Genomic DNA, 17053 nt, shown 5'->3' on the forward strand with positions numbered 1-17053 from the left:
GTAAACACCTGTCCCGACAGACTGACTGCCCTAGTTGTAGAAGTTGTCCCGGCAGATATCTTGGCCTAAATTGTTTTTTCCGGCAGTTAGATCATTCCTGGCAGATACATTGCCCTGTATCTCATATTTTCCCCGGCAGTTAATTGCCCTTAAACTCGTGTCGTGGTGTAGTGAACATCGATGTGCATCTTTTTCGTGCAGAGCTTATCTGGAATCGAAGCATTGTTGTGTAGATTGGAAGGCAGAAGGAAGAAAGGAGATTAGGGAGGAGCTTAGTGGAGGTAGAAGAAGATAGCCCGTACAGACTGTGTACTAGCTCGCGTCCGCAGCCTCCTCTCGTGCAACGGGCCCACCCATGTGCACTCGCTGTGGCTCAGCTCAGCCTAGCTCACTGGAAACCGTCGATCTGAACGTTCCCAGCGAGACAGACCCAAAGATGCTTTGAATTTTGTGCTATGCATGCCCAACAGTGAACACAGAGAACCAAACAACCCAGTTTTTCCCCGCGCGGGTCTGGTTGGGCATAATGCAGGCAACCAAACACGTCCTACATGTTTGAACAATCTCTAGGTAGTCAGGACTCCAGTGTGAGTAGCCCTGGGCGTTCGGTTAATATGGTTTGATAAGTATGGTTATTTGGTAAATATGGTATGAAATTATACAGTTCGGTTTTGGTATTTACTAAAATATTTCAGTATGGTTTCGGTAAATACCACACAAGCCAAAGTTGATGCGAATTTTTGAATTGGCCAGACGACTACACGCCACATGACAAGTCAACACTCAACACATATTTTTTTTAGTAATTTACATCAAGTTAGACAGTAGCATAGCAAGTTAGCAATAGCTGAACCAACACAGGTTACTCTGTGTTTTTAATTATGTGAAGTGTAGACTGTAGTGTGTTTAGATGGAAAAATGTTTGTAAGTGAGTATGTCATCTTCCTTGTGTATATGAAAAAAAAACAAGTAGGCAGTACGCCCAGTACGGCTGTCATGCAGCGACAGTACATTTGCACACGCAGTTCGGTAACCAAATGCCCAGGCCAGTGAGCAGCCAAAAACGTCCGGCTATCTCCAGGGAGCAACTAGTATAGAAAATGAGCCTAGGGTGCAAAAATAGAAAAACAAACCTTATCCATTAGATGCAGCAGCATGGGTACAGATTGAGGTGGAGGTTTCTTAATGTACATTTCAAGAAACCCCCCTACAACTAGTTACATATAGAAGATAACTTTTGTAGTAACCACCTCAAGGCTCTCATATATCAATCATACAATTCTTTATTACAAAGACTACTTTTCAGATCTGTACAGATGCCCTCTCGTCTTAGATTTATAAAATATCTGCACATATGTACTGCGTGAAGGTTCTGTGTATCTAATTTCATCAGTAACTTGTGTTACATCAGGAACCATGCAAGAAATCCAAACATGTTGGTCACTAAAAAGTTTGTGAGCATCATCAGAAATATCTTCTAGTACATGAGAATTAATTCATCCACTTCAAGCAACATAGATTTCTAACTGCACGATCACAATCATGAACCAGCGGAAGAGACATACGTACATATCAAGTGTTACATTGCATTAGAGGATCATTTGTGGTACATCATGGGCAAGACTGGCTATGAACGAGGAAAATAAATCACAGCTCAACAAGCAGTGCCATTAGAAACTGCATCTAATTGGCTAGAATGATGTTACAAAACGGAAGAGCTACAGCCTTTTGCCTCCAACTCTAGTGCTTCTTGCTCATCAAGCTTCTTGTGCTGGGAGAGATCAAACCTAACAAATACAGTTCAGTTAGCACAGGTCCCTGCAAGTGTCATATGTTCACACTTGATGAAATTTTAACATAGCCTCAAGCAGATTACATGTTTCAAAGACCACGTAAGAGCAGAAATAGCAATGCGAAAAAAATGGCAATGAACAAAAAGGCAGTTTTATGACTGTCCTGCAGATGCAGATTATTATTCTAATTCAACAGTACTAAACAAAGAATGATGGCATGCATTACATTATGCGTTGGTAACTAGTAAAACACAACATGACCAATAGTACTAAACACAGGTTGTGAACATTTATAGGACCTTGTAGTTTCCTATGAAACATTAATGAAATCATGGAACATGGACATAAGTGAAAATTTTCCATTACATAAAATCCAGAAGTGTGTGTACCTGTTGAAAGAACGGTTGTTTCTTCAATGCCAGTGCTTCCGCCGTTGGATCATCCAGTGAATAATGGAGCTATTTAATTAGGGGAATGAATCTTCATGCGCATCATGGTTAAGCTACATTTTAGTCAAGTTATAATTTCTCAACTTTTACTTGGTATATATACCGGTTCTAGGAAGAGTCCTCGGTAGCTCATCAGCCCGAGAAATCATATGAACTACATTTTGGAGCTAGAAATCATATAAATTTGCGTACACAGTTCTTCTAATGAAGTGACGGAACACATATATGTTGACGTTAAACGTTCGTATTTACACACCCTCTGTTGCAGTGAGCTAAGGATTTGTTGCTGCAACATTAATGTATTCTTTTCTTTAGGAAACATTAATGTATTCACTTGCACGTAAGTAGGTAAATTTTATCATCACGCTACGAATAGTAAAAGGACCAGCGTGACCAATTGCTTGGAGGAATGTATTCTTGGGAGGAAAGAGCATATTAGCATATGTTGATATGCACATTCTTTTTCTCAACACTACGCACAATATTTTTATATTCTTAATGTAATTATGTGAAGAAAGCAAATGGCTTAGGTCAAGAGACATGCAACATTTTCTAGCCCATGTGAACGCATGTGATCATGTCTAGTAAATAAAACTAATGATTCTAGATGAATGCCACGTGGGGCGTGGTTTGTAGGCCGAAAGGCCAAGGTGGCCTTGGTATTCTTTGACCTGCAGGTCAAGAATGAGTCCCTAGTTAATAAATGGTTGTTCAAACTTCTTACTGAGGATGATGTTTGGCAAACTATGATGCGCAACAAGTATATAGGCCAAAAGGCGGTGTCTCAGATATATTCGAAACCTGGAGACTCACACTTTTGACCTGGCCTAATGGCGGCAAAGAAACATCGCATTGGCTCTTTCACGATAAAGGACGGGTCGGAGATTCGTTTTTGGGAAGACATCTGGCTAGGCAATGTCAGTCTCTGAGAACAATACCCAGCCTTATACAACATTGCACACAATAAGAATAACACTATTGCGTGGGTGCTCAGCTCATTCCCGCCAAATATTTTGTTCAGACATGATTTGATTGGCACCCGACTTATGTCATGGAATAATCTCTTGTCCTGTCTGGATTCGATTAACCTGACACAAGGTTGGAATATATATGTTTCGCTGGAACCTTATTACATCGGGGTCTTTCACAGTTTTTTTTGAAACGCCGTCCCTTAGGGCCCGATTCATTAAGACGAAAAAAATTGCCCGGTTAATCAACGGAAAACCAAGCGAAAACTGTTACAACATGCCCCCAAAAGGGCACCATCAACCCACACCGACCCCGAGGCCGTGCACCAGGCGAGCCACCAGCTCCGTCATGAGAGCAACCCAAAGCCGACACTCTACAACCAGAACTGAAGCCGCCGCTCCAGCATCCACACCAACCCCAAGGCCGCGCACCAGGCGAGCCATCAGCCCTGCCGCCCGAGCGATCGGAGCCAACACCCTACAACCATGTCCGAAGCCGCCACTCCGACGTACATATGAAAACCTCACACGCCAACCCTGAGGCCGTGCTCCAGCGAGACGCCAGCTTCGTCACCCGAGTAACCAGAGCCGACACCCCGGGGTCTTTCACAGTAGACTCAGTGTATCGTGCACTCACACATTCTGAGGTACGGTGAGTAATAACAAAAAAAATTGGAAAGCAAAGGTACCACTTAAAGTTAAAATATTCATGTGGTATCTCCGTAGAGTTGTACTAACCAAAGACAACTTCACACGGCGCAACTGGTCAGGAAGTATGAAGTGTTGTTTTTGTACTCATGATGAGACAATTAAACACCTCTTTTTCGAACGTAAGTTTGCGCGTTCTACGTGGTCAGTCATCCAAATAGCGTCAAATTTGTGTCCGCCCACAAGTGTTATCAATATTTTTGGTCATTGGCTGGACGGTATTTCAAATAGGTACAAAACGCTTATAAGGGTGGGAGGTTATGTCTTACTATGGTAGCTTTGACTATGTAGAAATGATGTTGTTTTCAATGACAAAAATGCTTCTTCTTTGAAGGTTGTTTTTCGTTGTATGCACTCGCTTCCTACGTGGTCTACGCTACAACGAGCGGAGTACCAACCGTTGTTCAAGGTGGTGTGCACGTTGTTGGAGTAGATGGCTACGGAGGTTTTTTCCCAACATGGGTGGCAGCATAATCTCTGGATCGGCCCACCATCTCTTTCGACATAGGCATAGTATCGGTCTATGGACTCTACTGTTGCCAAATTATCGGTCTTTTACCTTTCTATTTGTCAGACTGCTGGTGTTTGGCTGTGTGCATTCTAGTTATGCAGTGGCTGGGTGGTACTCTTAATGCCGCTACATTTCGAGATAATAAAGTGCCCTCTATAAAAAAAAATCAACGACACGTACTCCTTCCATGACATACAAATCTGGTCACTGACCTGTATTAATTTAAGGTCAGCAGGAATAAATTAACACACGCAAGGTCGATATGTCCGAGTGGTTAAGGAGACAGACTTGAAATCTGTTGGGCTACGCCCGCGCAGGTTCGATCCCTGCTGTCGACGTCTTTTTTGCCTCCCTAGATTTCATTAGTTTTCCTACTGATATCAATGCTCACCAGTGCTAGTATTTTCTTAGTGAAATTGAAGACCGAAGCCCTGCAAATGGCGAGCAAGTCGGTGTCCATCTCGTCGCGATCATTGTCAACACAGGTGAGTGACCCATATATAATTGTGACTTTCGGGCCCCTAAGTAAGCATTACAATTCTGAACCAACATCGCCCTCGTCCCTGACAGCTGAAAACATTATATGGTTTTCTTCAGTCTTGCCGATCCTCAGTAGATTTTTTTTTAAAATTTCAATCGACTAAGATCGCACATCATACGTGAAAAAACCAAAACATTCTTGTGTGGTATGAATGCCCGCATTCGTGATCGGATTTCGTTGACTGGCCACGAAAAGCGATCAAGGCGAAGCAGTTCGCGCCAGCATTCAACTCTGAAGAAAATAACCGGTGCAGAGAGGCAGTTCGTGCAGGTTGGAAGTCTGACGGAATGACAGATGCAGAGAAGCAACTCCGAAGAAATATCACGCCGCGCGACGCATGAACACAACCACTCAGCGCTCACCACAGGCCATGAACAGTGGATCAAATACGCCGTAGGTGTGAGCCGCCGCCGATGGATCGACCACGCCAATCGTGCAGTGCTCCACCGGCTCTGCTTTTCCCAGCGATGGAGAATCGTGGGAAATCACATGAACCGGCAGTGTTCTGAATCAAGGTTTTCGTGGAAGCAAGGAACATTTCGATTGTTGTGTGAACGGTGCGTTCCTGTCAACTGTAAACGGTCTTCACTTGAGCTTTACTTCCCCGCATTTTAACAAGATATTGGTAGGTACACTGTCTGTCAGTACGAAAGTCTGAAAGAGAGGTGTGGCAGTACGCCAAGACTTAGTTGATTAATTACGAGAAGATAGCTTCTACTCCCTCTGTAAAGAAATATAAGAGCGTTCAGATCACTACTTACTTTAGTGTCAGACATACACCAAAACTCACGGCATGGAATTTTTTTGTGCCAAAGAGATACACGCACCAGCTTTATTGGCACTTGCCATGCTAAGGTTCAGAATTCGAAACTGCCTTGCGTACGATGTTTTGCCCATACGATTTTGTACTACAAGACACAGGCCCGTTCCCAATGTTTGGGCCCACTACACTAGAACAGTCTGCTCGTACGCAAAATCGTATGAAGTTTGATCGTACGTATAGCAGCGCTCTTCAGAATTCTTTTCAGACAGTGTATCCATTCCTCCCATAGGGACGGAGAAGCAAGATCCGATATACTCTTAAACAGAGGCACTGAACCTGAACTGATACCAGAATTACCATTTAGAAAAGAGAACAAGTTCACTGTGACAACGGTTGGTTATTGCTATGTGTCTACCTGCCTGCCAAGGTTTCCCCTTTGTTTCGTGACCTGTTGACCTAACTGGTATCTAGGAAAAAAAATCCCCATATATGGTATTCTTTTGATCTTCCAAGTCTTGAAACATATGGAAACATAGAGCCAGAGAAAACCTTCAGGTTTAAATGTAAATAATTTATTTTTCTGTGAAGATGAACCGGTAGTCATTTTGTGTGCTGACAGCTTTGTGAAAAGAATGATCACTACATTTGCTTTTTGACCCTATGGTTGTCAATGTAACAAAGAGCATTCATTTGCATTTGGCAATGCAGCTTTGTGAAAAGACATGCACTTCTTTCCTTTTTCGAGTCGTTTTATGTGTTCTTCAGAAAAAAAAACTTATTACACCTTAAATTAAATATTTACTATTGTTCCGACAAACCAAGATGTATATATCAATATATGTATGTGACCATGTTTATGAGGTATCCTATCTTTTGAACTAAATAATCATATATATTTGAGCCAAGTTATCGATGTTTAGCTTGGAGTTTTACAATTAGGCGCAAATCTGAAGATAAAATAATTCTTATACTACAAGAGAAAACATGTGTCTTTATTGTATTTATTAAGTGTATCAAATAATTAGTATAAAACATGTCTAACCAAGATAATTAAGTTCCTTCAAATATTCTAAACAGAGATCTCACAAAGGCCGGATATGAACTCTTTTCGGTCGGTTGTATTATCATCCTGATATAACACTTTCAATTAATAAAAAACACATTTACTAAAATAAATCTCAAAACATGGCAACCTTGACAAAGCATTAATAGCAAGACGAACTGATGCATTTTTTCGATAAAGGGCGATTTTATTATCTCAGAATGTAGCATCAAGGGGATACAAAACATTATGAGTAACACCCGGCCTCTGCATAACTGAGATGCACACAGCCAAATCCAAAAGTCTGACAAAAAACATGAAATATAAACCGACATATCGGCAACAGTAAAGTCTTATAGACCGACACTATGCCTATGTCGAAGGTGGTGGTGGATTGATCCGGAGGTTATGCTGCCACCCATGTTGGGAAAAAAACCTCCGTAGCCACCTGCTTCAACCGCGTACACACCGCCTTGAACAACGATTGGTGCTCCGATCGTTGTAGCATAGACCACGTATGAAGCGATTGCGTACAACGGAAAATAACCTGCAAAGGAGAAGCATTTTTTTCATTAAAAACCAAATCGTTTCTACATAGCCAGAGCGACCAAATTAAGGCGTACGCTCCCACCCTTATAAGCGCTTTAAACCTATTTGGAATACCGTCCAACCAGTGACCAAATATATTGGCAACACTTGTGGGCGGATATAAATTTGACGCTATTTGGATAATTGACCACGTAGAACGTGCAAACTTGCATTGGAAAAAGAGGTGTTTGATTGTCTCGTCATGAGTACAAAAACAACACTTCTTACTCCCTGGCCAGTTGCATCGTGCGAGGTTGTCTTTGATCAACACAACTCCCTTACGAAGATACCACATGAAAATTTTCACTTTTAGTGGAATCTTGGACTTTCAAATTTTCTTGTTATTACTCACTGGTACCTCAGAATGTGTGAGCGCACGGTACATAGAGTCTACTGTAAAAGACCCTGATGTAGTAAGGTTCCAGCGAAACACATCCCGACCTTGTGTCAGGTTAATCGAATCCAACCAGGACAAAAGATTATGCCATGACAGAAGTCTGGGGCCAATCAAATCCCGCCTAAACGAAATGTTCGGCGGGGATGAACTGAGCACGTGCGCAATAGTGTTGTTCTTATCGCGAGCAATGTTATATAAGGCTGGATATTGTTCTCTGGGACTGGCATTGCCTAGCCAGATGTCTTCTCAGAATCGAATCTCCGACCCGTCTTTTATCGCGAAAGACCCAAAGCGAAAGAGATGTTTCTTTGCCGCCATTAGGGCAGCCCAGAAGTGCGAGTCACCAGGTTTCCAATATGCCTGGGACACCGCCTTTTGGCCTAGATACTTGTTGTGCAACATGGTTTGCCAAACACCATCCTCAGTAAGAAGTTTGCCTGGGACGAACTGATGCATACAAATGAAAACTCATCAAACCTTAATACAACCGAAAAACTCATTTCTGCTAGCCCTTGCAGGTGCATTGGTTGGTGACTATTTATATAGAAATTTGAATTGGAGAATGATCTCGTCTTACAACCAAACTAGCAGCATTCTATTTAATGCATCACAAACCTATCGCGCACTTCACCGGGATCCAAACCACATCACAATCTGGGAGATCATGCCTTGCCTTTCTTCTTAAATGATGAAGCCTCATTCCCAGTTGGGGGCTTCCGGAGCAGTTCCTTGCCGTCTAGCAAGTCAATAACATCCGACATGGTGGGTCTTTCTGTCCGCTCCTTCGCGGTGCACTGCAGTCCGATGTCCATGCATCTTTTTATTTCCTTTAGCTCGGACTCATCACGCGATGAAGGATCTAATAAGCTGTCCATGTTGTCTTCCCCTTTAAGTGCATTCGGAATCTGAGAAAAATGTCATCATAATTGACCAGTTTAGTTGTTCTAGTTATCCGGTAATCGGCAAAAAACGCATGCCAGCATCCAGAATGTGTGGAGAATATCTGGTGCACCCGGTGCATGAAACTCTCGTGGCACATTTTAAAATGTTTGAAAAATTGTGAAAAAAAAAAACCAACACATTCACACAACACTAATGTTTGTTGTCACAAAATAGCAGATAAAAAATTGAAACCTAGCTTGGAAAATAAAATGACAAATCCAATACTAAACATGGTATGTCAAATAAAGGACATACGAGACACTAACTTCAACTAAATATGGTAACATAATTCACATGGTACTGTTCAGCAAAATGCCTTCAGTTGTAAACACGAGAATATCTTCAGCAGAGTCTTTTGTATCGCAGGAACTGAGGCCAGAACCATGGAATTATGCTTGCGTGTTTTGTCACAACAATATGTCAACAGTAAAACCGCTACGGCCAATACAGTTGGCATTATTAACCGTGAAGCAGAGGTGCTATACTGTTGCTCTCCAGTATTTTCTTTTCTTTAGACCCAATTTGCCTTTTCTGTTATCCCTTAGATTATTCTTATTTCCATCAAATTAGTAGTGCCTTTGTCTGAAGGGTATCAGGTCTTCTTTTTTCCAGTCCCTGCGGGAGGATCAACCACACCTGAACACTCTGAATCATAGAATGGCATCCTGCTCTATGTCCAGGCTGCTTGTAATTAAGCAGTGCTTGAAACAAAATTTTGCCATACTGTGAGCACATAGAAGTTCAAGCACCTTGCCTTTGTAGCAGAGAAGATATCTAGCTGGTGGTGAATTTCTCAGGATGGTGTAAAGGTAATCCGTCTTGCTGTGCTGAAATTATTCCTGCATTGGAGATACATTTTATAGAGGTGTCAGTTAATTCATTTACAGTCCATTCATGGTTTCTGTTTTTGCTTGACTACAGAAGGACAGAGATACTATATAATTCTGTGAAGCTTCCCTTTTCTAACAAGAACTATTAATTTCTTCAACAGGCTTGGTAGCTTTCTGTTCTGTCTTGGACTACAGCATCCCTAATTTCAGAATGGCATATTACAGTGTGCATGGAACAGATGGATGCTCAATTTGAAGCCTGAGGTGACACCAGATGGGCCTCGTTCTTCAACAGCGTGATACCAATGTAATTCTTCTACTGTGAATTTTTTTCTGCATTCGTGTTAATCGCACTACCTACAGGCGCTCGCTGAGTTGTTTGAACCTTAGATTTCTCGGGTCTCATACCAAATTGTTCTTGTAGGATTAAAGTGGATGCTTTCTCCTGCTACAGAAGATATGTTCCGCCAGCAGGCAATGCAAAAGTATGTATTAAGTGGCAGATATGTTCTCAGAAGTTCTGCCGCCACTTGTTGGCATTGATTTGAAAATTTTCAGAGATTGTGATTGAGATTGTTGGCATCTGGTGTCACCTTACTCACGCCTATCAGGAGCAGCGATCTTTAAGATTGTACGATTCTCCAGATATTCTGAAGATCAGAATGGTATCCAGTTCTGCTATTGTGACTCCAGTCTGCAGGTATGTATGGTTTTCACTTGATCATTAGCTTCCAGAATATGCTTTTGTTGTTTGGCACTGACCTTTTTGTGCCATATGGCAGTGATCGTCCTTCAGGTGTTCCTTTCAGTTTGCTCCATGTCGACAAACACCTACACAGAGGATTCCTGTTGGTGTTTGCACCTTCCCATGTGCACATATCCGGGCTCCTGCTCGCGCTTACAAAGCCAAGAAAGATCCTCAGCCAGACGCTATTTGATAGGACTAAAGACAAGCTCCCTGGTACAATCCAATCCTGCTATCTGAAGTACAGAAATATTAATCCAATTCAGCTTCCTTTTCTAACAAGAACTATTGATGTCTTCGACAGCTTGGTAGCTTTCTGTTCTGTCCTGGGCTACAGCACCCTTACTTTCAGAATGGTGTATTACACTTAGAATGGTGAATATCTATTATATTTTCTAAACTTTACTTTCGGTTGCATGACTCCTGGTGAATATCTATTCTACAGCACCCTTTCTTTAAGGTGGTACATTTTGTATTCTTCTTTCAGAACTGGAAGCAGACCTTTCACTTTGTGAAAAAAACATGGAACATGTGACAACAGCAAATACGACCAACTCTCAGTTTCTACCATGTTAGTAACCCAGCTTTTTGGTTGAAAAATAATGTGCTTGCTTCTTTATGCCCCTGTGGCCTGTGCTTACTTTTTCATCGCTTCTGAATGCTGACAGGGCTGCCAGGCGTTGCTATTATCCTTCTGTGTTTTGTCATGTGCACATCTAAAGCAGCAAAATTCGCCCTCAACCTCAAGCCCCAGATTATAGAATACATGTAGTAGAGCAGCTATATTAGCTAATGGTGTAGATCTTCTACATGGTGCTACAAATGTAATTCTTCTACCGTGAGATTCTTTCTGCATTTGTGTTAATTACCCTTTATACAGTCCCTAGCTGAGTTGTTTGAACCTTGGATTTCTTGCGTGTCTTACTGATTTATTCTTGTAGGATTAAAGCGGATGGTTCCTGAAACTATGGGGGTCCAGTCCTGCCACAGAATATATGTTCCACCAGCAGGCAACATCCACTACAGAAGTATGTATTGAGTTGCAGCTATCTTCTCAGAAATTCTGCCACCACTTTTTTGGAATATTGATTTCAGTGGCCACTATTTAAAAGGTTCAGAGAAATCAATCATTAAATCAAGTGCCTCTGCAAGGAGCGGCTGTCCCTAAGATTGTGCGATTCTCCAGACATTCTGAAGATCAGAACGGTATCCAGTTCTGCTTTTGTGACTCCAGTCTGCAGGTACGTATGGTTTTGGCATGATAATTAGCTTCCTGAATATGCTTTTGTTGTTTGGCACTTAGTTTTTGTGCGATATTATTGGCAATGATCGTCCTTCAGGTGTTCCTTCAGTTTGCTCCCTGTCAGACAAACACCTACACAGAGGGGTTCAGAGGATGATTCGAAGGCTTACCATGACTGTTATCGACAGTCGGTGGCACAGTCCACGCTCAATGTTGTCTTGTTCGCCACCGATCCAGTTGAGCACAGACAGTCAGGATGATCTACTGTCAGCTGCACCGCTGCAGCCCTCGCTGTAAGAGCTTCCTCAGCCATCTCGACCAGTTGATGGTGATGCATTCAGCAGAGCACAGAGGTGTAGATAAAAATCCCCAAGGGCGCAATGTTGACGATGTGTTGATGTTCCCCCAGTTATTTCTAGTCAAATTCGGTTGCGCCTTGTTTCATATTCAACACTTAATGAAGAATGTAATGAGTGAATGGGTGGGAGAAATTGTAAGGCTCGCTCATTTGATTGTTGTACTCTACTATAAGAGGGCAGGCCTCAGTCTGATGTCCCCAGTCCCTAGACAGCTAGGCCTTCTTAAAATTGCAAATTGAGCAGATATACAGGGGTCTCTTATGTTTTGTGCCAAATCTCTTTCTGATCCAAACTAGACTGACCTGAGACTGGGAGGAACTGCCGGAGCGCTGCTTGGTTCCAGATCTACCCGGTGCCGGCAGCCAAGAGCTGGGCGCCGTATAGCCCTGCACGCAGAACCGCCCGGACCTCGCCATCGCCGGCCGCCTCCACCACATTTCCTTTTCGCCCCACGGCGGCCTCAGCCCCGGAGCTCCCCCGCAGCCGCGACTAGAACCTTTTTCGGCGGCGATGAATGGGAGGGAGATGGATTCATTTGGAGGTCGATGGGGATGGTGGAGTTTCAGAGCTGGCCAAATGGGCTGGCTCGGCACGGCCCAGCCCATCGTAATCGTGCCTGGCACGGCCCGGCCCGCCGTGGCATGATTATTAGCCGGGCCATGCTGTGCCGGAACACGTGCTGCCCCCTCTAGCCCAGGGACGGCCCAGAAGCACGCCAGGCCTGTTAGGCTGCCAGCCTGCTAGGCTGTTTTTGACCTATTGATGTATTTTTTTGGCCATGTATATTTAAAAAATTCTAAATAAGAATAAAATAAATAAGCGGGCTGTGTCGTGCCGCCCCGCGTGCTCAGCCTTCAGGCCCAGGCACGGCCCCTGGCGTGCCGGGCCTGGCCCGTTTAGCACGTGCCGTGTAGGCGTGCTATCGGGTCGGCCTAGTTATCACGGCCCGTTTGGCCAGCTTTGCTTTGAAGGTATCTTCTTCCCTTTTATTTCGATCGGTCGCAGCCCCACACACCTAATCTCTAATGCAACGTCTCATAGCCGTTAGATTTAGGCCACGGGTTCTTCCTCCTCGCATCGTTGTGATTTTGCCCCAGGAACGCAAAGCAATGGTGCCCAAAAAAACCAAAAATACATGGTTACAACAAGCAAAAAGTATGGTTCCAGCGAAAACAACTCATGGTTCCAGCAAAAAAAAACACGGTTTCTCAAAAAAGCAATGGCATGACCAACAAACCAAAATGCATGGTTCTAACAAAAAAAACATGATTCCAGCAAAAACAATACATGGTTCCAGCAAAACAAATGGATCGCCATCGTTGGATCGCAGCAAAAAATCTGGTCGGCCCTAGCAAAGAAAAAGGGTCGTCGATGCCATTCCCAGCACCGCTGACAGTATTGCGGTTGCTGGTAGGAGCCGCCGTCTCTAGGTTCCGGACTTGCCAGTTCCAACATCGAGGGGATATCCTACAACTCAGATGTTGCGACCACGAAACTTGGAGTAGAGCTGCCGCTGTCATTGGACTGCTGCAGAACCACTCGAGTCACTGCACCAACTTCCTGCTCTGGAGGCTGAGAAGTATCTTGGCGGCCACAATGGCCATGCGCTCCTCATCGTACTCCGCCATGGGGAAAGCCTCAAGAAACAAACTTGCGCACACTGCAGCCTAGTGATGGATGGAGGTGTGTTTTCTTTTGGCGGAAAGGGGGTGATGGGGGAAGAAGAAAGAGATAAGGCAGACGGGGGAAAGGATAAGGTAACACGAGGCTTCCATGAGTAGGATCTACTGGACACGTGCGTTGTGACGAAGCGGTCGGCCGGTGTTAATCGTTTCCCTTTATCTTTCTTTTTCCTTTTCTGGCAAGTGTCACTTATCTTATAGAAACAATATACTTCTTAAAGAAAAATACATCAACTTTAATCTATGTTTACAAATATTTCTTTCTTCGTGCACTACTAGGAAAACCCTAGTAGTAGCGCTTGTTTTTAAACTAGTAGTAGCGCTTGTGCAAGCGATACCACTAAGGCGCTACAGCTAACTAGTAGCAGTAGCGATTTTCTATAGTAAGCGCTACTGATAGTACTAAGTAGCAGTAGCGCTTCTTCAGAAAAGCGTTGCTGCTAACTTTTTCTGTATTTTTAAAAATACAACTTATTTTCGTTATGGTTTTATATACAGTACTGTCATCATATAATTTTATGATCATGATTAGTTATTATATATAACGGGTGAAATAAACGTGGAGTAGATTCAAGTGGAGGCAACATGTGGTGCATGTCGAAAGTACTACTAATCCAAACTAGATCAAGTTTGGACTACTAATCCAAACTAGGAAGTACTACTAATCCAAACTTGATCTAGTTTGGATTAGTAGTACTTTCGACGTGCACCACATGTTGCCACCACTTGAATCTAATCCATGTTCATTTCACCTACTGATATATGCCGCATAGGGCGCCCCAAGCGCCATAGCACGCACCCCCGGCTCCCTGCGCGTCCTCTTTATTTTTCTTTTATGTTTATTTTTCGGTTTTCTTTTTCTTTCTTTTTTTTCATTTTCGTTTCCTCAATTTGCGAAAATATTTTAAATTCGTGAACATGTTTCAAAATTGCCAACATTATCTCAAATCATGAACATTTTTCGAAATTGTGAAAATATTTTTGATAAATTCAAAAACATTTTTCAAAATCATGATCATTTTCTGAATATCGTGTTTTTTTTTAAATTCATGAACAATTTTTCGAAATAGTGAAAGAAAATCAAATTTGTAAACATTCCTTCAACCGTGAACATTTTTTGAATTTGCACAAGTTTTTTTTCTGAAATCTTGTACATTTTCTGAAACTATGAACAATTTTAAAATTTATGAATTTTTTTGAATTTTTGATTTTTTTAAATCATGAACATTTTTTGAAATTTATGAACAATTTTGCAAAACAGTGAACAATTTTCAAATTCATGAACGTTCCTTCAACCATGAACATTTTTCAAACTCATGAACATTCCTTCAACCGTGAACAATTTTTGAATTTGCAAAAGTTTTCTTTAAATCGTGATTTTTTTAAAACTATGAACATTTTTAAAATTTGATGAACAAATTTTAAATTCGTGAACATTTTTTGAATTCTTGAACATTTTCATGATTCCTCTTTTTTTTGTTCAAAATGCGCATCTTAAGTTTTGGAACTTTTTAATCGCGAACTATTTAAATGAAAACCAAAAACCCGAAAAGAAAAAGGAAAAAAGAAAAAAAAAATAGGGCGCTCGGACATGGGCCGGCCCATACGGGTGCGCTGGGGTAGCGAGGGGTGCGCGCTACCGCTTCTCCCAGCGCTCCACACGCCCTATAGGAGGTCCCGGAGTTGCAACAGAGCAGGGCGGCGCACTTTGAAGCAGAGCTGGCCAAATGGGCTGGCTCGGCACGGCACGGCCTTGCCCATCGTAATCGTGCGGTGTGCTACCGGGTCGGCCTAGCTATCACGGCCCGTTTGACCAACTTTGCTTTGAAGGTATCTTCTTCCATTTTATTTCGGTCGATCGTGCACCACGCGTCTAATCTCCAATGCAACGCCTCATAGTCGTTAGATTCATGCCACGGGTTCTTCCTCCTCGCATCGTTGTGATTTTGCCCCAAGGAACCTAAAGCAATGGCACCCAACAAAACAAAAAATGCATGGTTACAACAAACAAAAAGTATGGTTCCAACAAAAACAACTCATAGTTCCAGCAAAAAAAATTGTTTCTCAAAAAAGCAATAGCATGACCAACAAACCAAAATGCATGGTTCTAGCAAAGAAACATGATTCCGGCAAAAACAATGCATGGTTCCAACAAAACAAATGGATCGCCGTCGTTGGATCGCAGCCAAAAATCTGGTCAGTCCCAGCAAAGAAAATGGGTCGCCGACGCCAGTCCCAACACCGCTTACAGTATCGGCGGTTCCTGGTAGTAGCCGCCGTCTCTAGGTTCCTGACTTGCCGGTTCCAGCATCTTGGGGGGGAGGGGGGCTCCTCCTCTGGCCGCTAGAGATACGTTACCGCCGCGCCGAGGTTGTTGGACTGTCGTGGAACCACTCTGGTCACCGCACCAACTTCCTGCTCTAGAGGCTGAGAAGTATCTTCGCGGCCACAATGGCCATGCGCTCCTCATCGTACTCCGCCATGGGAAAGCCTCAAGAAATGAACTTGTGCACGCCGCCGCCTAGTGATTGACGGACGTGTGTTTTCTTTTGGCAGAAAGGGGGTGATGGGGGAAGAAGAAAGAGATAAGGTAGACGGGCGAAAGGATAAGGTAACACGAGGCTTGCACTTGTGGGACCTACTGGATGCGTGCGAGGCGGCCGACTGAAATTATAGCCAGTCGGCCGGTGTTAATCGTTTCCCCTTTATCTTTCCTTTCATTGTTTCTCGCAAGTGTCACTTTTCTTATTTTTTTCTTTTTTTTCAAAAAGGGGATTCCCCGGACTCTGCATCAGAACGATGCATACGACCCTCTTATTAAGCAAATAAATAGGTTCCAAACAGGTCTAAAAGTCTCCAAAAGACAATAAAAGGAGCTCACGCAGAGCTAGAAGAGCTAGAATACAAACTAGCCAAAAAAAGACGCCACAATCGGCTGGCAAAAAAGAGAGATAGGTAAACTAATTGCCTATCCTATTACATGACCGCCATCCAAACCGGTTGAAGATATCCCGAGCTACCATCTCCCAGCGGATAGATCTAGTAACCAAATGCTCCCTGGCATCCGTCGGAGTGAGTAGCGACCACTAACGGATCAACGCCGTGGCTCGGAAAATAACCTGCAAAAAATGAATGCGTGTTGTCTTGTTAAAAACCAAATCATTTCTGCAATTCTAGATAGCCCACAGCAAGGCGCAGACTCCTACGCGAATATGTCTCGCTAAGTCGGGCTCTATCCCGTTAAGCAACGTCCCAAATAACGTGTTGACATAATTCGGTGGAGTAATATTGGAAGCAATATGGACCGTCCACCATAGAACTTTGGCTAGCGGGCAATCAAGAAAAAGGTGTTTGATCGTCTCATCCCGATCACAGAAACTACACCTAGTAGGACCTGTCCAATTACGCTTTGTCAAGTTGTCCTTGGTTAAAATAACTTGTTTATGGAGAAACCACATAAACACTTTTATTTTCAATGGAACTTTGACAGCC

At 43.0% G+C, this 17053-nt stretch overlaps 2 protein-coding genes and 1 non-coding gene across 6 annotated transcripts; 2 read left to right on the forward strand and 1 right to left on the reverse strand.

Moving 5' to 3' along the window:
- The first annotated feature begins 4685 nt into the window (after positions 1-4685).
- Positions 4686-4767, forward strand: TRNAS-UGA (transfer RNA serine (anticodon UGA)). Its single transcript has one exon. It is a non-coding gene; the product is annotated as a tRNA-Ser (tRNA).
- A 3454-nt stretch (positions 4768-8221) lies between these two features.
- Positions 8222-13599, reverse strand: LOC120976697 (uncharacterized). The gene is made up of 2 exons (XM_040403949.3): positions 12182-13599; positions 8222-8665 (listed from the first exon to the last, which is right to left on the reverse strand). The coding sequence occupies exons 1-2, from the start codon at positions 12482-12484 to the stop codon at positions 8423-8425; spliced, it is 546 nt and encodes a 181-aa protein (XP_040259883.1). The 5' UTR covers positions 12485-13599; the 3' UTR covers positions 8222-8422.
- On the forward strand, positions 8943-12125 carry LOC109781622 (uncharacterized). Of its 4 annotated transcripts, XM_073506671.1 has the most exons (13): positions 8943-8982; positions 9069-9178; positions 9315-9511; positions 9694-9839; positions 9957-10017; positions 10144-10232; positions 10315-10493; positions 10582-10652; positions 10765-10848; positions 10946-11101; positions 11219-11305; positions 11390-11518; positions 11618-12125. In XM_073506671.1, coding segments are annotated over exons 4-8 (339 nt in total). In that variant the 5' UTR covers positions 8943-8982; positions 9069-9178; positions 9315-9511; positions 9694-9837; the 3' UTR covers positions 10590-10652; positions 10765-10848; positions 10946-11101; positions 11219-11305; positions 11390-11518; positions 11618-12125. The 4 variants fall into 4 exon arrangements, 2 of the variants coding, with proteins under 2 accessions (XP_073362772.1, XP_073362770.1); XR_006672463.2 differs by having other exon boundaries at positions 9957-10232; positions 11373-11518; XR_012200235.1 differs by having other exon boundaries at positions 9957-10232; positions 11219-11287; positions 11373-11518.
- Positions 13600-17053: the final 3454 nt, after the last annotated feature.

The sequence above is a fragment of the Aegilops tauschii genome, chromosome 1, assembly GCF_002575655.3.
Source record: "Aegilops tauschii subsp. strangulata cultivar AL8/78 chromosome 1, Aet v6.0, whole genome shotgun sequence".
Classification (NCBI taxonomy): Eukaryota; Viridiplantae; Streptophyta; class Magnoliopsida; order Poales; family Poaceae; genus Aegilops; species Aegilops tauschii.